Genomic DNA, 25,455 nt, shown 5'->3' on the forward strand with positions numbered 1-25,455 from the left:
AGACCCATCAGTCCGGAGAATCTCAGTCTTCCACGCAGAGATCCCCCCCTTCAGCCGCCGTGAGAAGCCCACATACAGAAGCATGCATGGCTGTGTGGATGTGCTGGGCGGCAGCTCTGCACTTTGCCGTCAGCCGGATGGAAGGAGTGTTCGCCTTCCCGTGCTTCTCAGAGATGTGCTTGCTGAGAGCTCCTTGCAGATTCAAAACATGGGGGACGTGTGCTCTTGAGAGCTGTGTATGTGAAGCAGCACAGAGCATGCAGCCGGCACTTGGTAAATATTAGTTCCCTTCCCCTTCCTGTGTGTAAGGCAAGTTGTACAAGTGAAGCATCAGCAGTTCGGATGCAAAAATAGATCTCCATGTGAGGATGTGGCCTCTTTTCCTTGAGTGTGGACCAGATGTCAGGCTGCCCGGTGAAGACTCCAGGAACGTGACAGCTTCCTTCTTAGGGGCTTCGTTGCTTCTTCACTCTATGGAGAGGCCTCCCCCTCCATGCACTTCTTGCATCTGAAAAACAAGAATGAAAAAGAGGATGGTATAAAAGTCTCAGGAATGATCCTTCTGTATTCTCCTTCTTAAAAAGGATTTGCGTGTTATTTGGATCTTACTTTCAAGTCTGATAACCTGTTCATCACATCATTATCCCTGTTATTTAATAACATGATAAAAATTAATGTTGAACCACAGCAAATGGACACTTGTTTTGAGTGCGTTTATCCTTTTCCTTACCTGACATTTACTGAGAGCCAGCTATTTACCAGGCACTGAACTAGGTGTTGGGAATTCAGAGATAAGGAAGAGTCCATCCCTTGAACTTGAGCAGTTTATAAATTGCAAAGAGATAGATAAATAATTGCGAATAAAGTGTTAAGGGTATGTACAAGGTGAAGGCAAGAGAGGTCAGCTGTGAATGGGGTGCAGGGGGAAGATCAGAGATGATCTTTGAATTGTGTATTGAAGAATAAGCACAAATTGTTCAATAAGAAGGATACATTTAAGTGACTCATTGAATTTTTCTTGTCTGATATTAAGTTAATTTCCCTTAAATATGCTCAAGAATTAATTCAGATCATAGTGTTAAGGGACATGGGACTGGAATAAAAAAAAATGAGGGGGAAAAAGGAGAATAAAAAGAATGTATAGGGTGGTTAACCCACAGAGGGGCTAAATCCCTCCTACCCAGAGAAGGGAAACCTTGCTGCATGGTGAGGGACCCGGGCTCTGCACTGCCAGGGCAGCTGAGCCACGTGTCTCAAACATGGCAAGTTTAAAGAAGTTGGGAGGTTATAGGCGGCATAACAGATGTGATTTGACAGTTGCTGTGGCAACACACCCACTTCCAGAAAATCAGTTAGTGGGAGGGCAGGAGAACTCATGGTACTTGCCCTGGGCTGCCCTATGCCCCACACTGCCTGTTCTGGGCCAAAGGTGTGGACAGATTGAGAAGGACAAATGCCCCACATGGCTGACTGCCACCTGCCTTTGTGGAATTGACTCTGGAATAAGATAGGAGATGAGTAAACCAGAACAAAGACAACAGGGGAACAGTGTGGAGGAGGAGGGGGAGTTCTGAGCAAGCAGTGCCAACTCCTTTCAGGAAAATACCTCCCAAGCATTGTATTTGAATATATTGAATGACCCATGGATTTCTATGAAAAAATGCATATGGCATAAATGTGTATAAATCTTCCTTTATGGAAGCAGCAGCAGCAAAGAATGCTGTAGGCATAAGTAAAAGCATCCCTAGAGTAGCAAAAGGACTTGAGTTAATGAAAAATTGGTTTTGAAGTTTTGGCTGAAGAGCTGGGTGATTGCCTCTGTGGCACCACCTTCTGGCAAATCAGAGATATGACATGGTGTGAATCCTCGGACTGTATAGGTGGTGGGTTTTACAAGCTTCAGTGTACCAGCTACTTACCTCCACAGGGGCTATTTCCTCCAGACCATTGGTTCTCAACCTTGGCCTCACTCGAGAATCACCAGTGGAGATTTTGGAAAAAGTCATTTAAAAATATTTAATTACAAAGTAATATATGACCATTGTAAAATAAAGTCAGAACTGTGCAGGTGTACAGCTTGAGTTCCTATATCCCATTCCTAGATTTAACAGTCAACAGTTCCTTGGATACTCATCCAGACATTTCTTTGTGTTTATAAGCATATGTGAGTGTGTGTATAAATATATTTGTACATATATTTATATAGAGATTGATTGTGTGTGCACAGAAGTATGGAAATATATGTATATGCACACACTATACATAGACTATATACTATACATAGTGCATATATACTATACATAATGTGCAACTTGCCTTTTTTACTTAATATCTTTTGGATATCTTTTCATACTAGTACATATAGATCTATCAGCTGCATGGAATCCCATTGCCTGGATATGCCATAATTTATTTAACAAGTACCTTTAGCTTGTTTTCATCCTTGGTTGCCATTCTCCATACATTCAGCATATCTAAAGTTTAAATCCCTAGAATGTGGAACTGTTGGATCAAAGTATGTAGGCTCTAAAAGAATTGTACTAGTTCATACTCCCACCAAAAGTGTGTGAGAAGGCTATTTCTCCTTTCATTAAAAATATAAATAAGTAAAACAAAACAAAAATACAGAGCCCCAGGCCCCATTTTCAGAGCTTCTGATTGAGGTGGGAGGGGTGCTGAGCATCTTTATTTTTTTAGATCCACAGGTGAATCTGGTCCATAACCAGGGTTGGGAGCTATGGCCTTAGATAGAGGGGGTAAAGTTAGGAGCCGTTCTCCTAAATGATGATGTCTTGGTTATGCCCTTTCAGACCCAAACAGCAAGATTTCCCTTACTGTGGCCAGCTGGGGAATAGAGCTACCCATTTCCTCTGAAGTTCTTGTTAAACTAGAGATCTTTATTTAGACAGACATAAAATTAAATGAATCTGTTATTTATAAGAGTAGGATTAAAGCTACAAGAGCCAGAGAAGTAACACCTAGGTACAGTTTGATACTTTTCTCACTATTCTGTAATTATTTGTTCATAAGTCATTTCTCCTTTAAAGACTTTTAAGAAATAATAGTTTAATTCCTTTCCGTGTGGCTTCAGATGCTATTAGAAGAGGTAGAGTTTGTGGATATTAAAGTCAGTACCTTGTTCTCTGATTTCAGTATGAAGAGCCCCTGGGCTGGTACGCAGCTGGCCAGCTTTGGGAAGTAACAGTGTCTCCTTTCTCTTGCTTAGTTAGCCTCAGTAGCTGGAGAGAGAGAAAAATGACATCTCTTTTCCAGAGAACCTGTTGTAAGCATTCTCCATCTTGGGGAATGATTCCTCCTTCACAGCCTGTTTCATTCCTCCCCTTGAGGCCGTGCCTTGCCATCCTCTTCTGTGTCTCTGTCCACTGAGCTGCTACCAAGGACCGTGTCCCTTGCTCTGTGGCATTAGGAAGCCGTGTCACGCCTTCACTCCTCCCACCAACCCGAATACCATTGCCTTCAATCTAACAGCAAGTCTGTCTTTGCCGTTTTGAGGAAACACCCCTGCGCCTTCCCTTTTGTCGTTTGCCCACATTTCTTTTCAGTTGGTCTCTATCTCACTTCCATGTTTAGGTAAGAACTGCCTTCCGTTAAGTTTGTATTAGGAAATCTGAGCCGATTGGGATGGGGGGGGGTGGGGTGGGAAGGGGGAGGAAGGGGACAGGGGGCTGGTGCGCACTGGAATGACAAAGGATCTTAGAGGTGCTGGGACACTCTGGATCCACAGAAAGCTTGCAGGCTATGCTGGGCCTTCCCGTCTCATGTATCATGCATGGTCCTGATGGGCCCCGGCCTGAAGCTAAAGAAGAAGGTGTGCCGCAACACTAAGGAACCCGCACAAGTGTTTGATAATGACTTAGTGTCTCGTTTCTGTTTACCTAAGAGGCACACAGACCTCACCTGTGCCTGTGGAATAGAAAGGCAGATTTCTGCCCCATACAGATTTCTCTACATGAGGCAGGAGCCAGATGGGTTTAGCTTGGCTAATCTTAGTACAAGCTGGAAAATTCCAATTTTTCCAAAACAACACATTTCTAAGAAATTGTCTGGTTTAGAATATTATTCTAGCATATGTAAGGGAACCGCATGACTATGGGCTGACTTACTGCGGGCTTATAAATATGTATGAAAATTTACCTGCGGCTCCCTTTATCCCGCACCAACATGGTGGTGGTAAGAACTGCACTCAGTAAGCCCCTCCATTTATATTCCTTGTCAAAATCAGTGGCTGTTGGGCCATTTTCCCCTTGTGTGGGACTTTAAGTTATTTGAGAAAACCTGCGTGTACGCCTTTTCCCAAGTCTTGGCTTGCATCTGGATGTAAAATCAGACGCATGACGCATGCTCGTCGAATGTTGATTCAGATTATAGATCACTGGAAACTGTATATGTTGCTCTTTAGTCTTCCCTTTTCCTCTGCCCAGATGACTGAGACCGAGCTGTCACTTCTTTAAAATAGAATTCCTCCCGTGATACCTCATCACAAATGTATATGCCGGTCAGGCGATAACAAGACCGATGAGTACCTACAGGAAGCAGAGTGCCTGGCAGCTGCTGCAGAGGCTGGCAGTGCTCACCTCACCCCGGATGAGACACTGGGGGGCACAGAATCCACTGTGTTGTTACCAGCTGACTCTGTGGAATTAAGTTGATTTTCCCCCCAAGAATCCAGATCCCTGACTTAGCGTAACGCCACCCCTCACCCCCACCGCAGCTTCTGTTGCCTAGCAATAGTTATTTAGTAACCTTTCAGAATTATCGTTAACTAATAAAGGAAGAGGAAGAGAACATCCCTATTCCGTGTTATATACACAGCCTCTCTGTCGTAGGCTGGAGGGGGCGTCTACAGGCATTTTAATCTATCACCCTCCCTCTCTCTCCATAGCCCCTGCCCTCCACCCCGCAACATACACTCTCTAGACCAAGAGTAGAAAAAGATGTCATAGGCCAACAACGTAATAGGCTGGGTCGCTCAACACCCCTCACAGAGATCTCCCCCAGAGAAGGCAGAGCAGACAGGAACGTCCTGAGGACCGTGTCAGAGCCCCAGGATTCCTGCCACAGGTGGGGTCTAGGTGTGGGCTGCTTGAAGGGAATTGTTGGCCACCAGCCTGTGGCATTACTTTTGTGGGTGGGCACGTGCGGGTGGCAGTGGAAGTGTAGACAGGAGGGTTAGGGCTTTGGAGCTGGCCCTGGTTTGAACGTAGGCTCTTCCAACTCACTAGCTGTTTGACCTTGAGCAAGTTACCCAAGCTGGTCGATTTCTTCTCCTCTGTTCAGTGGAGATGATACAGCTCCCTGGTTTGGCGGCACAGGGACTGCCTGTGAGGGGTTGATGACATAGCTAGGAGAACCCTGCCTCGCTCAGTCCCACTGCACCAGCCTATCCAAGGATTAGTTTACCTCCTGCCTTTCTGGCTCCTCTAAAGTGCTGTCCACGGAGTCCTCTTCATCTACCCGTCCCTAAGATGTCCCTGGTCCCCCAAGGCCTTGTCTTTGGTTTTCTTCTTGCTCTGTATTCTCTCCTGGGGGAATCTCAAGGCTATGAAATCTGTATCTCTAGTTAGGATTGCTCTCCTGCAGCCTGGACTCATGTTTAAAGCTGAGATCCACGTCCTTCAGCATCTTTATATCTGTAACCCAGAGGTGCCTTGGACTTGATGGATCCACAATCAGATGCTGCCTTTTCCTCTGAATGTGCTCAGGACACTGTATTCCGTATCTCAGTGAATTTTACCACCTCCTTTCTGGCTGTCCAAGCTAGAAACCTGGAAGTGAATCTTGCTCTCTCCTTCTTTCTCCCCTGTATGGACTTGACTGAGACGTATATTGATCCCACCTCATTAATAACCCTTAAATCTACCTGGTCCTCTGCCATTGATGTGGGCGAACCTCTCACCATTTCCTGTCTCCCCTCTGATGCCTTCTCCTCTTGGTTGCCACAGCATTATTTCCTCGATTGCTCACCATTCCCTTGAGGATAAGATCTGACCATCAAGGGCCCCTCTCTGTCTGGTGTCAACTCTTCCTACCCCTCTCCTTGCCCTCTGAGCTCCAACTACCAACTGCTTTCAGTTCCCTGCCTGGCCCATGAGTTCTGTCACATCTTCATGCCTTCACAGATTCTGTTCCTCTGCCTTGATTACCCCTTATCTCTTTACTTTCTGGCCAATTTCAAGAATCCACCAAGATGCCAACTCCCTCTGAGAAGCATTTCCTGATGCCCCTGCACTCCCTCCAAGGATCTGGATTAGTGATCCACCTTTGGACTCCACCCTTTGGTTCCCTGGGCAAAGCCCTCCTATAGCACTTAGCACCTGTACTATGAACACCTGCTTGCTTACCTATTTCCACTTCCAGACTGTGTGCTCCCAGGCGTGGGTTTTATTTATATATTTCCAGAGCTTAGTCCATAGTATGTCTCAATATATGTTTGTTAAACAAATCAGTGTTTTAATCAACAAGCCTTTGTTAATCATCTTCTATGTGAGGCATTGGCAAGGCCTTTGCCTGAAAAGATTTCCAGTCTAGTTTGAGAATAGATAATTGCTTAAAAGCTATAGAGTCACTTAACCCGATAAAACTTCCAGGCCAGCATATGCTTAAGTGCAAGAGGATATAGATATTAAATGTGAGGGAAGTTGGAAGTTGTCACCAACACTGGGACAGTCAGCGGGAGGAGGACTTGACTTAGGCCTTGAGGGATGGTGCGACAGGTAGAGGCGGAGAGGATGAGAAGCGAGAATGTCCAGGACACAAGGCTGACCAGTGTGCCTGGAGCAGAGAACAGAGGTGGGAGTGAGGACGTCCTTGACCTCCAGATGGAGAGCTTGGACTGGGAGGCAGTGGGAGGCCACTGCTGCCTTTGATCATGGTAGAGATGTTCCAGGAGGAGGAACCTGGTGGTCGTGTTGCAGGACAGGATTGCAGGTGGCATAGAGGCCAGTGAGGAAGGCACTGAATTTGTCCCGGTCCTCAGAGGAATGGCCTGCCCTGGACTGTGACAGGGATCTGAACCACAGCGGAAAACCTTCACTGAACTTAAGGATAATTTATTGCTAGAGCTAGAATGAGCCTTTGCTATCATCCCAAACTCTTGTCCCATTATATAACGGGTGGTCAAACCGAAGCCCAGGGAGTCTCCCCCACAGTTCCCGTAACTGGCATGATCTCTGGATTCCGATCCTTCTGCATGAGAGGGGTGCGGTTAAAGTTCAGAGCCTGATGGAAAGGAGACGACAGTTCTCAGGCTGATGGTCCCTGGGAGCTTGGAGGATGAGTTTGGCTTTGAGATGACACTGAGCAGGAGGCCATGACCAGCAGCGCCCAGACCAGTGCAGGATTCTCTGTGAACTTTGGGGTGAGAGAATTTCAGAGAGCACTGGCCAGGCGCCAAGGCAGGAGGCTTTAGAAAAGCTTGTTTACTTTTGGGTACTCAACTTGGAGACTCGCACAGGAAGGAATTTTTGTGGATCTCCTTGAGCAGCCGCAGAACCACAGACACACCTGAATCCTATTCATGTTCATCCGGAAACTCAGGCTTTAAAACAATTCTGTTTTTCTTCCTATGTTTGTTTGGACTGGTTGGGGGGTTGAGAGAGGAGGAAGGGTGTTGCTCAGGAGAGTGTGGGCCCCTTGTTTGCATTCAGTTCCTGGGTTCACAGTGGACGTCAGTAAGCCCTGCACTTACCTCATGCTCTGCTTCACTCCTCTAAGTCCAAACAAAAAACTCACATGGCCCAAAGGAGAATAGTCAGTTTAATAACTCACCCTGACAGCACTTTGAAAACTGTGGGTTTCAAATGAGTAGGCCTGCACATTTTCACCAACTCAGACAATTAAAGAGACTCCAGGGACCTAGGTGGTGCTGATTCCAGCGGCACATGTTGTCATTAAAGATGGAAAGAGCCTCCAGGTATGGAGAGCTTGTTTCTCTGCTTGATAAGAAGGTAGCCCCAGCCTAGGGGGACCTCAGTAAATTGCTTAGTGGCTCAATTTCTCCGTAGGTAAAATGTGCCCATGGGCCCTGCGTGCTTCGCAGGGTTGTCAGGAGGGTGGGATGAGGCTGTAGATACTCAGCGTGCACTTGAACCAGGTCCAGATGCAGCATGTAAATGCAGGCAGGAGCCTCTCCTCTGCTCCTGCCTGGAAAGCTGACATCACCACCGTGCACACATGGGGGCTCTGAGGAGGGGCTGAGGTTAGGACTCTAGTCCCCACTTTATCCTCTCCAGATGTCTCTTGTTGCTTATCCTCTAGCATGTGGAGTTGCAGAAGGGCTTGAAGTGGCCATTCTGGATTATAGCCACTGTCACTGTTACAGCCTTGGGAGGATTGGGCCTCGGCTCTCTCAGAAGAGACGGCTGCGGGGACTTCCCTGGTGGCTCAGTGGTTAAGAATCCTCCTGCCAATGCAGGGGACACGGGTTCGAGCCCTGGTCCGGGAAGATCCCACATGCCGTGGAGCAACTAAGCCCGTGCACCACAACTACTGAGTCTGCTCTCTAGAGCCTGTGAGCCACAACTACTGAGCCCGTGTGCCACAACTACTGAAGCCCACGCACCTAGAGTCCGTGCTCCGCAACAAGAGAAGCCACCGCAATGAGACGCCCATGCACCACAACGAAGAGTAGCCCCCGCTCGCCACAACTAGACGAAGCCTGTACATAGCAACAAAGACCCAACACAGCCAAAAATAAATAAATAAATAAAAATAAAATAAAAAAGAAGGGATGGCTGCTGCACAGAGCATTTGAAGACTGGCAAGCAGGCAGTTGGTGGGACTCAACCTTGCATTTCCCAGGTCTTCACCCACCTGCGTTTCCTACAAGTGCAGAGGAAACCAGGAGGCCTGCTTTTCTCCAGCCATGCGTGTTCCATGACTTGGGGTGGAGTGGCGCAGGGACATGAGTGTGTGCGGGGGAGGGACAGTGCACCTTGTTTCCAGTTTATGACACTCCCTACGCACCTGTGGCGAGGCAGGGGTGGGGGTCAGTGTCGCAAGATCTGAAATCCAGTTCACGCAGGCTTTGGTCTCTGGCACTGTGAGTACATTTCTGGCCACCCTATTACTTGTCTGCACACGGAGGTGCTGTGACAGCAGTGGGGAGAGGCTCTCAGTCCCTGGGAGAGCAGGTGGAGGGGACTCTGCTGCTCTGTCTTGGGGACAGTGGCGTGGTGGCCAGGGGGCCCACAAGTGCCCTGACCCCTGGATGGAGCTGATCTGCCCCATGTCCCTGACTGCCAGCGGGCGTGGCTCTGAGCCGCTCTGCTCTCGCCTCTCAAGTTCACCTCAAGGAGGCAGGTTTCTTGCTGACTCCACTGGCAAGACACGCGCTGATCCACACCCTTGGAATGAGAGGCCTTGCTAATCCAGTCCCAGCCTCTGCCAGATCAGGCAGCCTCTGCCAAGTCAAGTCAGGGCCATTTTGGGTACTGGTGCACGATCCCAGAGCAGCGTGCTGGTCCTGGACATGGGTCACACTTGGTGACGTCCAGCAGGCTTTTCTTGGGCTGCAGCTGGAGGGAGGTGTGTGCTGGGTGGCTCAGGGAGGGACGTGCGGACTCCACACCCCCGCCCCCGAGTGGCCTCCGCACATCCTGCCCATCCCAGCCGGCCCCAGCGGACAGAGGAGGGAGCAGGGCTCTGCATGGTGGCGTGGCTGGCCCCAGGCCACGGAGCTGTTTGGGGGCAAAGGCACCGTGAGTCCAAGTCTGTCTGTGCTTTCTGATGAACCGGGCCATCTCCCAGGACGGGTCAAAGTGAGGGACGAAGGCCGGAGCAGGAGCCTGGAACAGTGTTCCAGCTGTCTCTGCCCAAACCCAGACCCAGTATTAATTGGCATACTGATAATTCAAGGGTATAGACGTGAAACATGCCTCCCCCATGACGTGGCCTCTGCAGCCATAGCCCATAACAGAATAAATGAGGCGTGGTCTCTGGCTATCCAGAAGCTCTTTAAAGATGCCTGAGTGAGATGTAGTGTTGACAGGAGCCCTAGCCCTGAGGGTCATTAGTTGTTTTGTCATTGAAGGAGTGCCCTTGGCAGGAGCTTGCCATTCAGGAGGACGGAGGTAGTGGAGGAGGGAAGGGACGGAAAGGAAATGGGGTGGCTGGCTGCCCGTAAGTTCCTGGGGCTCTTGTCCATAGCCGGAGGCATTCCTGCCTCCTTGGGGGACCATCTGCTGCCCAGGAACCCGGTGGGCCATGGGAGACTGAACTCCACCAACCTCCCGCCAGCTTTCTGGCTGCCTGACTTTGTGTATGGGTGTTGGGGGCGGATTTCACCTCTGACCCTCCACTTCCTCATCCATAAAATGTGGGGCGGGCTGATGGGTCAGTGGAACGTTGTACTTGAGGCCAGGAGACCCAGGTCCTGATGCAGAACTCTCAGTTGAGAAGCACACAGTCCCTTGCTTTCCTTTGAAGCATTTACATGATTAAGAACTTGGGCTTTAGAATCAGAAGAGTCGGGAGGTGAGATTCTGTTTCATCTACTAGTTGGGCAACCTTGGGCAAATCATTTAGCTTTCTGAGCATGTCTTAAACTGTCTGGAAAATGGGGTTACTAATGATTCCACCTTCACACAGCTATCTTGAGGATTAAGTGAGGTGATACACTGGCAGGGCCTTGGCGAGGGGGTGCTCCTCCCGGCCACTCGTCACTGTGACTAACAGTGGTTACTCAGCGGGCAGGGGAGGCTTGTCTGCCAGCCCTCGGGGCTGCACTTCATTCGCCCTCTCAGTAAATGGTAACAGACAGACCCTTCCTAATGTTCACACGTAATGGATTCGCTGGCTCCTCAGTGCTGTGCTTTACCCATATTTCTGTTGACAGCCGGTTACTGTGTGGAGAGAGTTGTTGGAAAAGAGCTGCTTTGATCAAAGCAATCTTTATAGAGGACCTTTCAGTGTATTTGTTCCACAATCACAGACGGCACTTACTGGGCACCTTGTCTGGATATGGCACAAATGAAGTGTGTGTGTGTGTGTGTGTGTGTGTGTGTGTGAGAGAGAGAGAGAGAGAGAGAAGAGGAGAGGAGAAAGAGAGAGAGAGGGAGGGAGAGAGAGAGAGAGAGGCAGTGGGGGGGGATTTGGTTTTGCCTTGAAGTCAGTGTATCAGCTGAGTAAGGCTCAGGACACTTGAAAAGTCTCAGGGTTATGACAGATTCCCAGCCGCTGGAGTTGAGAAGGACACTTTCTAATATAATCTTTGGTTAAGCCTTTTCTTTCTCCTCCTCTTCTTCCTTTCTGGGGGTTTGAATGGTCTTTTCTTGACAGTATTTAACACAGCCTCTTGAAGGTTATATATGTGCAAAGTGAAGCAAAGTCCATCTTTAGAGGATAATTTTTATTTCTGTCTTTGAAAGTAAATGTTGCTCATTATAGACAATTTGAAAAATACAACAAATAAAAAGAAAAAATAGTCCCTGTTCCCCACAACAGTCCTTGTTAGGAACCGGGGGTGTTTATCTCCAGTCACTCAGTAGTTAGTACTAAGCATGTTCTCCATGCAGACTCCTTCTAGAAGCCAGGGATGCAGCAGCAAAGAAGACAAGGTCCCCGTTCCCTGGAGCTTACATGCGAATGGAAGGAGGTCACTGACAAAGGTCAAACAAATACAAAAGATAATTTGGCGGGGAGATAAATTTTGCAAAGGAAATGAAACAGGGTGGTTTGATAGGTGGTGAGTTGGGGCAGAGGAAAGTCAGAGGGTTTGAAGATGTGGCATTTGAACTGGTGTCTAAAGCATGCAGAAGGACCAGGCAGGCAGAGAGCAGGGGGAAAGTGTTTAGGTGGAGGGAATACTAAGGACACAGGCCTTGGAGGAGGGGGGGCCCTGCTTAGGGCAGGTGAGGAGCGGAAGGAAGGCTGGCATGGCTGGGCATGTGGGGTAAGGAGGAGCCTTGAGTGTTATCGTGTGTGGCAGTGCAAAGCCTTTGGAGGGTTTGAGGTAGGGGGTGACCTGCATAGGTTTCTGTTTTTAGAATGTTTCCCGGTGGCTGTGTGGAGAGTGCATTGTGGGGACTCCAGTGGAAGGAGGGGGAGCAGTTAGGAGGATGTGAAGAGATGCTCAAGGGAGAAACCGTGCCGGCTTGGATGAGGAGGCACTCTTTTTACTTGATATTTTTAAAAGTATCTGGGATCATAGTGTCTGTCTATCTCTCTATATATTTTGGCTTGCGGCTTGCAGAATCTTAGTTCCCCAACCAGGGATCGAACCCGGGCCATGGCAGTGAAAGCGCTGAGTCCTAACCACTGGACCACCAGGGAATTCCCCACAGTATCTATACTTTATATTTGTGTTTATATGGAGACTACTGATTGCTTTCCAGGCACTGTGCATTATGTTAAGCACTCTATATATATCTTGTCTCATTCATTTCTCACACAGCCCTATGAGGCAGGCATTGTAATCTCCATTTGCAGATGAAAAAACTGGAACTAAGAGAGGTAGGTTTTTTTTTTAAAATTCTAGTTTTTTAATTGGTGTTTTGTTTTGTTTATTTTTATTTTTTTTTAATTTTTACTTTTTTATTTATTTTTTGGTTGTGTTGGGTCTTCGCCTCTGTGCGAGGGCTTTCTCTAGTTGCGGCAAGCAGGGGCCACTCTTCATCGCGGTGCGCGGGCCTCTCACTATCCCGGCCTCTCTTGTTGCGGAGCACAGGCTCCAGACGCGCAGGCTGAGTAGTTGTGGCTCACGGGCCCAGTTGCTCTGCGGCATGTGGGATCTTCCCAGACCAGGGCTCGAACCCGTGTCCCCTGCATCAGCAGGCAGATTCTCAACCACTGCGCCACCAGGGAAGCCCAAGAGGTAGGTTTAAACAAAGGAAAAAAGTTCACCAGTAGTTCCTGTCCTCACAACAGACCTTACTAGGAAATGCGGAATATTTCTTTCTGGTCCTTTATTCACAAACACCCAAGTTTATACCGTATAGGTGGCGGAATGAGAAATCAAACCTAAGTCTGACTCACTTCACAGCTTAACCACTACCCGGTACATTTTAAAACCTTACTGTGATATTAATGTTATTGTATAAACATGTCCCCAAATATACTAGCTCAGCTTGTAGATCAGTCCTCTCTTGCCATGACAGTGTTTACCAAACACTCACAAATACTTGGTAGCATACACAAATGAGGGTTTATTGTTCACTCGTCTGAAATTGCTGTGGGTTGGTCAGGTAGCTCTGCTGATCTTGGCTGGACTTGCACATCTCAGGAACAAGTGATCTGGGCTGACGTAGACTGGCCTGCCCCACGTGCCCTTCACCCCCCCAGGAGGCTAGACCAAGCATGTATATGGTGGTGACGAAAGTGCTGCAGAGAAGCAGCAGGACATGCAAAAACTCTTTAGGCCCAGCCTCAGAACTGACACTCTGTCACTTCTGCCACATTCTATCAGCCAATGCATGTCACAAGGCCAGCCCAGATTCAAGGGGTGGGGAAATAGACTCAGCCTGGAACTGCAGAGTCACGTGGAACAGGACACGGGTAGAGGGAGGAATGAGACCTCTGGCCATTAGGACACTGTTGCCTTTGCAGAGTGCTTGTTGGACAAGTTACCAGGTTCCTGCCATCGGAATAGAGACTAGCTAAATCAGCCTCAGAGTTCAGAAAGCCTGCATCCTTAGGGTGTACTTTTGAGGCCTTTATTTAATCTCTGTACCTAGTATGGTAACTCTTTACATACCCTCAAGTGTTACTGCAGTCTTCTAAGTTAATTGGCACCCTGTAACGTAAGGATTCTCGGAAGCAGGGTGTTTTGCTGTGAAGGGAGCCCTGATGATGGTTTTCTTCTGAAAGCAGTTGGTACAAAGAGGGTCAGAAGTGCTATTTCAAACTCAAATTATGACTCTCTAGGGTCAAAGAGGTCGTGAGAAGCAAACAGACCACAGACTGCTTATGGGAAGGAGAGGAAGATCATGAACCAAACTGAATCACAAGGAATTTCACCCATCAGTTCTAATAGAGAACCCATTGGCCAAAACCAAATCATTTTCTCTCTTCTCAGCATTCTTTATAGAGAATAATGTTCATCAGCTGGCTGATGCTCGTCAGTGGTAACACTAGGATATGGTGTCTGTCCTGACAGTACGGCTGTGTTTAACTTCCTGAATGGGGAGCACATCGAAAGGTGGGAGATGCTGTAATTAGTCTTGAGGGTTAAGTCGTAAATGTAGCTACAGTTTATTACTTTGATGCAGCCATAAACTAAAGAAATAAACCATCAACTTGAGATTGGGACACGGAACACAGATTGTGGCTGTACCCATTCATTGATGACTTCTAGCTTATCAGCTAATTGAACGTGAGATGCTAAATTCTTGTTAAGTATGTAAGAATAAGAAACATCCTATCTTCAGTTATGCTATTTGGAGGTTTAGGCATGCCTACTCTGTGACAAAAGTGGAGGCCAATTTTGGGTTTGAAGGTAACTTCTAATCTTCTAGATTGAAGCCCTTTGTTCCACCCTTTCCACCAGAAATCCTCCTTGGCTCTCCTGGAAGTGACTTTCATTAAGATGCTTTTAAAAAGAAGAAAACAATGTTCCAGCAAACTGCAGAGTCTACACCGTGGGGTTGATCCTGTCCACCCCTGATGTTTCAAAGAAAGCCTTGGAGAAATACCAAGCTCAGACTTAACAAATACAGGAAAAACAAACACATGATCATCTCAACAGATACTAAAAAAGTCATTTGAGGAAATTTAATATGTGATTTCTGATTTAAAAAAAACAACTCTCAGTGCAGTAGGGCTGGAAGGGCTGGCAATGCCTTAGCTTGTCAAACTGTTATCTGCTATGATTCTATAATAGACCTTAAGCATATGAAGCATTAAAAGTTTTTTCATTAAAGTCTGGGACAAGCAGGGACCTCCAGTCTCATCCGTTTTACCTATTGCCTTGCAGATCCCAGCCAGCGCTGTGAGGTGTTTTTTTAGGTAGGAATTATAAACACTGAGGCAACAACTGTCTCTAGAGGCAGAAAAGATTATTTACCTAGAAAACTCAGAGAAGTTAGAACTATTAGAACTGATAAGGGAGTAAAGTGGCTGGATATAAACCCAGCATTTTAAAACCAGTAGCTTCTTATATGTCAGCAGTAACCAATTAGTAAGTCTAACAAGGGAAATTTACACTAGCAACAACTATGAGAAAACATTGAAGGGATAAACTTAGCAAAAAATGTGAAAGTTTAAAGTGGAGAAAACTGTGAAACTTAAAGATGTAAGAAAAAGAACAAAAAATAAAAATGGGGAGTATTCTAAGGTTATATTGAATATTTAAAAGGTATCAGTTGTCCCTAAATTAACCTATGGCTTTCATGCAATCTTCATTCAAAAATTCCATTAATAATTTTAAATATAACTTAATATATCCTGAAATTCATCTAGAAGAGTGTAAGAATACTGAATAAAATTTTACAAAAAGAACAATAAAGAGGGAAGAACTTGCCCTATCAAATATCAAACCTTACTTACCATTATATTAAGACACTTGGAGAATACTGTGTAAAGCCCCTTGCATGTACTTTATACCAAAATAAATCTTAGGTGATTCAAAATCCTAAAAATATAAATTAATTATAGTTGTATTAGAGAAAAGTATAGAGTAATATATGTACACACACGTATGTACACACGTGTATATGTATACATACATACTTGTATACGTGCATGCATATAATATAATTTGGGGATAGAGAAGGTATGAAATCAGAAGCCATAAAGGAAAAAATTTTAAGACATTATTACCATATTACAGTGTAAGATCTCATCAATAGTGCAAAACTCTATAAGCAAAGTTAGAAAACAAACAGTCTGGGAGAAAATATTTTCTACAAATAAAACAGATGAAAGGATTATATCCATCGTCTATAAAGAGTTCTTTCTATAAAGAATTCTTACAAATGAATAAGCAACAAAATCCATTTAAAAAGAAGCAAAAGATATGAAGAGGGTGGTATACAGGAGAAGAAACAGATCCAATAGATATGTGAGATGCTCAGTCTCACTAGTAACAAGGAAATGTAAATTCAACAATAGTGATATTTGTATATATCAGATTGGCAACATTTTAAAAATTAATATTTAATTGTACAAAAATGCACTCTTAGGAATGTTGGTGCAACTATAAATAGATAAGATTTAGCAATGTTTTTAGAAATATAAAATATACATGTCTTTTGCATGAGCAGTCTCACTTCTAGACATCCCTTCTATAAAAATACTCACATACCTAAAAATCCTTCCGTTGGGGAATGATTAAGTAAATTGTTACATATCCAAGCTACGGAATACTACTCACCCTTTAAAAAGAACAGCGTAGTTCTGTTTGTACTAACATGGGAAATTGCATATGGTATACTGGTACATTGAAAAAGTAATTTAAGATCTGTGGGTAGTATAATCCTATTTGGGTTAAACCATTTATATGTAAAAACCAAGGATTGAGAGGTTCACACCAAGCAGTTAAGGGTGGTCTCCTCTGGGAAGAGCAGCAAGGTAGATTGGGGGTAGGGGAGACACATTTCTGCATTTGTTGAAATTTTGCAATGAACATCTTTGGTAGTTTAAAAAATTAATGTAATGATGCATTCTTAACTTGAAAATTCTTATATTAAAAATTTGCAAATCCACAAAAGGTAGGACAAAATAATAAAGATCCTCCTCCCTGTTACTCAGTGATACTGTGGACATTTAGGAATAAAGGGGGAAAAATGAGGCCAGCAGAGTTAATACAGTAGAAAATATAGACAAACAAGATGATGCAAGGATATCTTGGGAGAAAAGAGACCCGGCTGTGTTTCTTATGTCCTTTGCTGGTTGCTCTGTGATGCTGGGGAAGCTATTGAAAGCCATTGACTCGTCTGTGGTCCAGTTAGGTTTTCTCTTTGCTGCAGGTAGGGCTGACCTACTTCCATTGGAAGAAAGGGCTCGAGAGAAAGAATGCAGATAAAGCTTCTGCCTAAATGTGAAGTGTTATTGTTAGAATGTTCATGAATGAATGTCAGCGCCCAGCATCTCAGAGGGCCCCCATTAAATGAGGAGTATTCTTTGTAGAAGCAGAACTCTGAAGTAGGCACCACCATGAGGAGTGGGGTGGGGATAAAATAGAGAAAACATGAAAGACCATGTGGTCTGGTAGAGGAGGCGGGGTGTGTGTGTAAACCTTAACATGTATAAATCAATAAAGGGGATTTAAATACAACATAATTAACAGAATACTGAAGTACTAGGGAAGAACTTGAAGTAACTTTGAGCAATTAGATTTGGGAAATATTAATTAAGAGATGCTTCCAGAGGGGAGCAGAGGGTGTATCTACCTGTGGGTCTGTGTATGTGATGCGTGGGTGACACATGGGGCGTGGTGGTTGAACTGAGAGGGCATTGGGTAGTTTTATTATTAAGTTCAAAGAGAGTTTCTACAGGGAAAGTAAAATACCCGTTTGACTCAGATATGGTCCATTTTCTGAGGCAATGTCGAGAGGCACAAGATCAAATCTAGCTTGACACCATCCAGCGCAGAGCTCAGCAGCCTCTAGAAGCTGGAGCTGAACTGAGCGTGGCTAATGAGAAATCTCCATCCTCTGCCAATGCCTTGGGACCCATCTCTTCCTCTTTGGCAAGCAGAATACAAAGAGAGCTCAAAGCAGAGTGGGGACCAAAAGGTCCCCAGAACGTTCATTCTGCAAGCTCCCCACCAGGCCTTTCCGGAAAACAGACAAGCCTGGTTTCACAGGTTAGCCAGAAAGCAAGTCGATGGCTTTGCGCTTCAACCCGGGGTAGTGTCTAATGGCACCTACAGGATACTCCACATGGCGTCCAGCCTTCAGCAGTGAGGGAGAAGAGGACATGGGCTAAACCGAGCTGAGCTGTATCCTCTCATTTATTCTCTGGGCGTGAAAGGGGTGATTGTAAAATTCAAATGAAACTAGAAGTTGAGGTTCAGAGCTACCCACATAAACGCTGCAGTCTGTTATTCCGAAATGCAGTCAACCCTTTTTCGAGGACCTTTGTGCGTTTCAGTGGTTTGGTTTGCAGAACTGTCAAGTGGAAGTTAGATCATCTCCATTGCATCTTTTCCATTTTGCTCAATATTCCTTGAATGCACACATGGTTAGCACCACAGCCTGGTAGCTCATCTCCTGTCTCCAGTCCTGCCCCCTTCAGTTCACTCCTCACACTTCTTTCCACACTTCAGCTCTGCTTATCACTTTAGTGCTCAGAACCCCTCAGTGACATTCAAGGCCTTTTATAACATCCCTACTGCCCACCTTCCTTGACCACATCTCTTGCATTTATGCCTCTCTCCTTTCCATCTTGTGTTCTGATACAGCTACCCAAGACTACTTGTGGTTCCACAAAAATGCAACCCTCTGTCTTGTATTTGTCCCTGGATTACCTATTTTGCTAATTACTGTGTGTCTCAAGATGCCGCTATACCAAGCATCTTCTCTCGGAGTGTTCCCTAACCTGCTTCGGGTTACGTCCTTTCCCCCCACACTCTGGAAGCACGTGTGGTTTCCTTTCATCCCTTCACTATATCTCACTGGCTAGTTTTGGTCTGATTCCCTGACTCACCTGGAAAACACCTTAAAGGTAAAAAAGAGAGTACCTGACACATAGTTGGCACTTCATGAATATGTTGTAGGACGGAATGAATGCATGTATTTTTTAATTTAGTTTGTGAATATGTGTATGTGGGTCCTCGTTCTCGCTGATCTGACATGAGTAAAGCCATTCAGCCCGCTGTGCCTCAGGAACGATGTTAGAGTCACATTTAAGTAAGTTTAAGACTCTTGCCCTCATCCTGAGCATCATCAAGTAGCTGTCTCCTGGGCCTCCATAGAGCGTGCATGAATTAAAACTCCTGTGTTGTTCCAGGCCAGCTGTTGCCAGCCAACCGCAATACTCCGAGCCCCATTGACCCTGACACCATCCAGGTCCCGGTGGGCTATGAGCCAGACCCGGCCGACCTTGCCCTCTCCAGCATCCCCGGGCAGGAAATGTTTGACCCTCGCAAACGCAAGTTCTCTGAGGAAGAACTGAAGCCACAGCCCATGATTAAGAAAGCTCGCAAAGTCTTCATCCCAGATGATCTGAAGGTAAATTGGAACTGGTAATTAGGCTGTGGGCAAGTGGAGAGTGGGATCAAGAGGCAGATTAAAAGGGTGACCCCAGGAAAATCACACAAGCTAGTGAACAAAGACTTGTGATTTCTGATCCCATTTCTTGGCATGTGACGAGGCAAGTTGCTTCCTCTCTGGGTGTCTTCTGAACTACGCCTTTCATATCTTGATAATGCATAGATATAAGGAAAAGCAATAAAATGGAGTGCTTTGCAGCCCATGAAGGAAGCAAACCCATTACTATCTGCAAGGAAACCTATGAAAGCCTAATAAAATCAAACCAGGATCTTTCAAGGTTGAAAAGAGAAAAAAAATTATTTGGGAAGGGCATCTGGACCTCATAGTCTCCAAGGGTTACCTTCCCTTTGGGAATTTAACACTAATTAACTGCTGCCATTTCTCTGTAGGCCTCAGGGAGTAACAGCCAGAGACAGGACCTCTCTCCACATTGCCAGCCTTGGATGCTAGGGTGGGACTTCTAAGGAAGCTGGTGGGTTTCCTGACACTATTTATAAGTAATATTCACTCTGTGTCTCAAGTAAAGATCACTTGAGTATCTCAACAAAAGGTTAATTTGGGGTTGGTTTTTCTCTACTGTGTTGAAGGCACACATTATTTATAAAGGAAAATAGCCTTACCTTAGGAAATCAGATACAACTTAAAATTAATCTGACACATTTAATGATACCTTAGGAAGAGAATTCTTTCTAAACTTATGCCATGCCTACTAATACCAAAATAGAACCATTTTTGATTACCCATTGCTTAGAATTTTTTGTGTTTATGCTACTTTCCAATCATATGGACAATAGAGATATGATTGTATACATTCAAGGCATTGGAAGCAGACATAATTTTCTAACTGCTGACCACCATTTCTCAAACCTAAATGTGGTTCACACGAAGAGACACTCCTGTTGGGAAAATGGGAGTTTGGGACATTGTCCTGGAACTGATTTAGACCATTTACTTCTGCTTTTCATATATACAAAGAGCACTGGAGGAAAAAGTACCCGGCAGATTTAAGTCACTGCTGTCATCCAATACCTCAGATTACCTTCAGTGATGCAGAATCATAAAATGTCCGGGTTTTGGGACTTCCCTGGTGGCGCAGTGGTTAAGAATCCACCAGCCAATGCAGAGGACACGGGTTCGAGCCCTGGTCCGGGAAGATCCTACATGCCGCGGAGCAACTATGCCTATGCACCACAACTACTGAGCCTGCACTTTGGAGCCCGTGAGCCACAACTACTGAGCCTGTGTGCCACAGCTACTGAAGCCCACATGTCTAGAGCCCATGCTCCACAACAAGAGAAGCGACCGCAAGGAGAAGCCATCTCACCACAACGAAGAGTAGTGGCCCCCGCTCGCTGCAACTAGAGAAAGCCGGCGCACAGCAACAAAGACACAATGTTGCCAAAAATAAATAAATCTATTACAAAATAAAATGTCGGGTTTTAAAAGGGACCTCAGAGATTCATTAGACCAAAGTGATCATTTTACCACTGAGGAAATGGAGACACAGAAAGGTAGAGGTGAACACTGCTAGTTAGTGTAAGGCCCAGCCTCGTCCCCAAGTCGGCTAGCTTCCAGAAAGGTCACTGAAGCACGTTGGCCCTGACAGGAGCTACATCGGGAGCCTTTGGGTGACAAACCAATAGCTGTCACCCTGAGAATCAAAAGAGGAAAGTGCACAGTAAACACGCCAGAAAATTGAAGCTAGTCAGGGAATCGATGGTTAGACTAAGGTGGGGTAAGAAAGGGGCCCCATGGGATTAGGTCCTGGGCGATTAGGCATCTTCTTTCAGCTCATGCTTTTCCTCATCTTGTGTTCTTAGCCATACAATTCTGTGTGCATTTTGGAACTTGCCTCTTAAACTAAACCGGGGAGCCCATTCAGTAGGGATTTCCTCTTGAATGGAGGCAAGTTTGAAGGGATGTTGCTGAGTAGTAGATACAACTTCCAGCCAGACCTGCACATGGTCTCCAAATTTACAAATTTAAAGCAAAGAGCAAGCTTACTTAATTACCCTGGTAACCTCAGCAACAAAGAGGCCACATGAAAAACGTCTGTGCTGGAATTATGCATGTCACTGCCACCATGGCTGGGCCTGGCCTTCTCACGTGCCAGTGAGGGGAGCAGGCAGGAACACTGTCCTGCCAGGTGTCCCTGGATTCCTTCAGTTGTGAGTAAAGTCTCAGGCCCCAGAGCAAGAGCACTGGTGAAGCAAGAAGCAGAGCTGTAGGATGTTTCTCGTGTGGCAGGAGGACTGAGCTGGGGCAGGTGACCTCCAGCCCTGGATGAGCAGACCGAGTGAGTGAGGCGGCCCTCCCTGCCGCTGCCTGCACGCTCTCTCTGGAGCCATTCATTTGGGTTAGCGGGCAGCCCCAGGAGGATGAAGGGGTGGCATACTGATTCCTAGCTGAGAATCACTTTAATCGCCTTGGTGTCTTTCACACATCCATTCATTCACTTGACAAATATTTTTCAAATGCTAGTGTCTGCCAAGTCCTATGTCAGGGCCTGGGGATTCCAAGGTGAGCCACTACTGATATTGTTCCTGCCCCCAAGTGAGAAAAAGGGAGTGTTGACATGTCAGAGGGGGCCTGCTGGGCAGAGGTGGCATCAAACACCAGACCCTCAAGAAGATGGGACTGGACTGAGGAGTTCTTTGCCAGGTAGGGGTACCTCCATAGCCAGATGGCATCTGCCCCTGGGAGATAGAGGGAAAGGGTACAGGCGATGTATCAGCCCCACTCAATATCCTGCTCTCCCCGCCCCCCATTTCTGTGCTGACAAAGGTGGGAAAGCTGGTTTTCCTTGTCTGGGACAGTCCTCCTATCATGCCTGCCTTCTGCAGCCTCTGCCCCACTCCTATTCCCAGCTCCCCTCCCACCTGAGATGGTCCCCATTCCACACCTTTCCTGGCTCATCTGCACATGTGGACAGGTGAGGCTGGGAAATGAAAGCACCTTAGAAGTGAGAAGAGCTCAGAAATTGGTTGCCCTGAGGTCAGCTGGTGACTCCCCTGGTCCTTAAGACCTGGTCACAAACCACCAAGTCCATGGCCTATGGTGGTACCTCTTCCCCATCCTTCTGCCCGCCGCACACAGCTTCTCCTTGTTCTCATGTACCCCTTCACTCCCCGGCCCCTGTGTGCAGGTTCTGATACATCCTAAGCCAGCCCCTCTTTCAAATCATCTTGGAAACTACACTCCTGGGAACACTGATGAGTATGGTAGATTCACTGATTGACCAAGGGGGTGGAATTGGGGCTTACAAAGTAACGCAGACAACTTCCATCAGAGCTGGAGGTTTCACTGGTGTTAATGTGCCTTAGGCTCTCTCACCCCTGTGGAGTCTTGTGCTCTCTTAGCTCCTCCCAGCTTCTCTGGGCCAGCGCCCTAGTCTCTCTCCCCTTCCTCCAGCTCCTCTGTGCCCTTTCTGAAGGAAAGCAACAAATCCTGCCCCAAGCTTAATTATCCAGGTATTTTCCAAAGGACAACCTCCTTTCTAAGAAGAATTCTGGTACTAGCTATTATGAAGATCACCTTTTTCACTTTGTTACACATTATTATGAAATGTGTACAAGCTGGGAGTGGTTTATAAATAAGAGAACAGTACTAGCTTGTGAAGGGCAGATAGAAGGTGCCTGCACATGCTTTCTGTCTCACACTTAACTGTCTTTGTGCTGGGTAAGTGTTGGCTCAGGGTAAATGGCAGGGATGGCACAGACCACTGACCTTGGACTTTGCTCGCAGCCTTGGCCTCAAACCATGTGACCTCCAGTGCCAAATGCCTCTTGGAATCCTGGGGGACGGGAAGAACTGGCTCACTCACTTAGTCTGGGTGGCACATAACTGCAGCTGTTAGCTTTGCTAGGATTGAGGAAGTTACTGTTGCAAGTTGTTGAAAAAAGGGGGTTGCAAAACCCACCAGGTGGCACCATAAATGGAAGAAGACTTACATTTCTTAGTCCTCCTAGGAAGGTTTTCCCTTTTTTGGCAGAGGGAGCAGTGATGGGGGGGGGGGGGGCGGGAAAGGAGGGATTGCTTTCATGTTGACCACAGTTAAACATCACTCAGGCTAAGACAGCCTAGAAAACAGTTAAACAGGAAATTAGAGTAAATTATTTAAATGTTAGCCACCAATATGAGTATACTGATCAGTGGCAGGTGGAACTTTATTTTTTTATTTGTTTTTAATTGCCAAAGTATACATGCCCATTATAGAATATTCTAGTAGTTCAGAAGGATATAAAATAAAAGGTGAAAGATCCTACCTCTCTCCTTGGCTCCCTCCTTCAATCCCCCTTCCAAAGCCACCACTTTGAATAGCTGTGTATAAATCTTCTGGGCCTCTTTCTATGAATATATACTATTATAATTTTTTAACCAAAGTGGGATGAGGAACCTATTGACCTGCAAATTGCCACTGTTTCTACCCACGTAGTGATATGTCGCTAGCATCTTTCTGGTTCAGCTGGATCTTTATTTTTAACAGTTGTGTGAATCTATCATGATGTAGTTATTAAAGCTCCTGATAATTAGGGGGTTTTGCCCATTTTTTTCTATTACAAACAATGCTGCAGTAAAAATTTTGTGCCCGTGTGTGCGCACGTGCGTGAGGACTGCGCTAGGGTGCGAGCCCAGAGGCACGGTGCAGATACTGCCAGGTCGCCTTCCAACAATACTGTATCAATTTATTCAGGAAAGCACGCTCCCAGGGAAGAAAAGGGTTTAACATTTCCAGCAAAGAGAGGGAAGGAGTTAGGCTTGTCCTTCAGGGAGTGCGGGAGGCCCGGCTTTGCTTGGGGACGTGCGCTCTGCTGGGCGGGAGAGGCGGCCCGGCGAAGGGCGGGTGCCCCCGGCTCGCAGAGCCGGAGCCGGAGCCGGGGGCGGGAAGCCCGGTGGGGATGCGGGACGCGGGCCGAGGTCTAACCGCGTCGGTGTGTGTTTCCCCCGCCCCGAGCAGGACGACAAGTACTGGGCGCGGCGCCGGAAGAACAACATGGCGGCCAAGCGCTCGCGTGATGCGCGGCGCCTCAAGGAGAACCAGATCGCCATCCGCGCGTCCTTCCTGGAGAAGGAGAACTCGGCGCTGCGCCAGGAGGTGGCCGACCTGCGCAAGGAGCTGGGCAAGTGCAAGAACATCCTGGCCAAGTACGAGGCCCGGCATGGGCCCCTGTAGGCCGGCGTCCGCGGGCGGCCTCAGGCCCCGGACAGGGCTCTCCTGGTTGATCGCACCGCACCTATCGACCTTTCCGACATCAGCACTTTACCAGATGCATCAACAGGACGGACTCACATTTTGGCGTGGGTGTGTGTATGTGCTTGTGCTCATGTGTGGTCAGCGGGTGTGTGTGTGTGTGTGTGTGTGTGCGTGCGCGCGCGCGTGTCCCTTTGCACTTGCCATTTTGGTAGCCCTCCATCGTCTTTTAGTTCCAAAATGAAAGGTGCCATGTTTTTACAGGACTGCGGAGACCTCTCGTGGGTTTCCTGACCCCCTTCCTTCTCCACTCCTGCCCTTTCCACGTGGCTTCATGTTGGCACTTACCTACTCTTCCAGGACCCTCTGGTTGGGTTCACTAAGAAGGGCCCTGGTGAAATAGTAGATCTCGGTTTTCGAGACCACAGACTCTTGTTTCTGTTTAATCTGTAAGTTACCATGCTAGTAAGGTGCACAGAATAATTTAGCACCACACTGCAGCTCCATTCAGTTACAGGTTGCTTCCCTCCTATCTTCAGTTTTGGTGATAATCGTCTTCAAATTTAAACTGCTGTTTAGATTTATTAGATCCCATATTTACTTACTGCTGTCTACTAAGTTTCCTTTTAACTCTACCAACCCCGGCAAGTAAGAGTACTCTTATAGAACACAGAGTGTGTTTTTGCACTGTCTGTACCTAAAGCAATAATCCTATTGTACGCTAGAGCATGCTGCCTGAGTATTACTAGTGGACGTAGGATATTTTCCCTACCTAAGAATTTCACTGTCTGTTAAAAAACAAAAATTACAGTAATGCATTGGAGCATGCCAGAACATCCCCAGGACAGAGAAGCAGAGGGAAATGCCAGGTCTAAGAACGAGGGGTTAACTTATCAGTATACAGCCAAAAAATGCATCTTGGAACAGTTTTTGACATTGATGTGTTTGCTTTTGTTTTCTCCCCTTTCCCATACCCTTAGCCCCCAATTTTCTAGTTAACTTTTTCCACATCCCTCTTGATATTCAATACAATTCAATTAAGATTCAGTTTTCCCCATTTTTTGTAATATATATGTTTTTGTGAATTATACCTTG

The 25,455-nt window shown here is 46.4% G+C and overlaps 1 protein-coding gene across 2 annotated transcripts in view; it reads left to right on the forward strand.

Annotated features, from left to right (window-relative positions):
* The window catches only part of HLF (HLF transcription factor, PAR bZIP family member), a 49,134-nt gene extending 24,792 nt beyond the window's left edge, over positions 1–24,342 (forward strand). The window contains exons 3-5 of one of the 2 annotated variants that reach the window (XM_068530709.1): positions 18,907–19,127; positions 19,559–19,641; positions 24,127–24,153. In XM_068530709.1, coding sequence (XP_068386810.1) covers positions 18,907–19,127; positions 19,559–19,633 — 296 coding nt within the window. In that variant the 3' untranslated portion in view covers positions 19,634–19,641; positions 24,127–24,153. Of the gene's footprint in view, positions 1–18,906; positions 19,128–19,558; positions 19,642–24,126 lie in introns of both variants that reach the window. The other variant, XM_068530708.1, reaches the window with a different exon arrangement.
* Positions 24,343–25,455: the final 1,113 nt, after the last annotated feature.

This window comes from Eschrichtius robustus, chromosome 20 (assembly GCF_028021215.1).
Source record: "Eschrichtius robustus isolate mEscRob2 chromosome 20, mEscRob2.pri, whole genome shotgun sequence".
NCBI lineage: Eukaryota > Metazoa > Chordata > Mammalia > Artiodactyla > Eschrichtiidae > Eschrichtius > Eschrichtius robustus.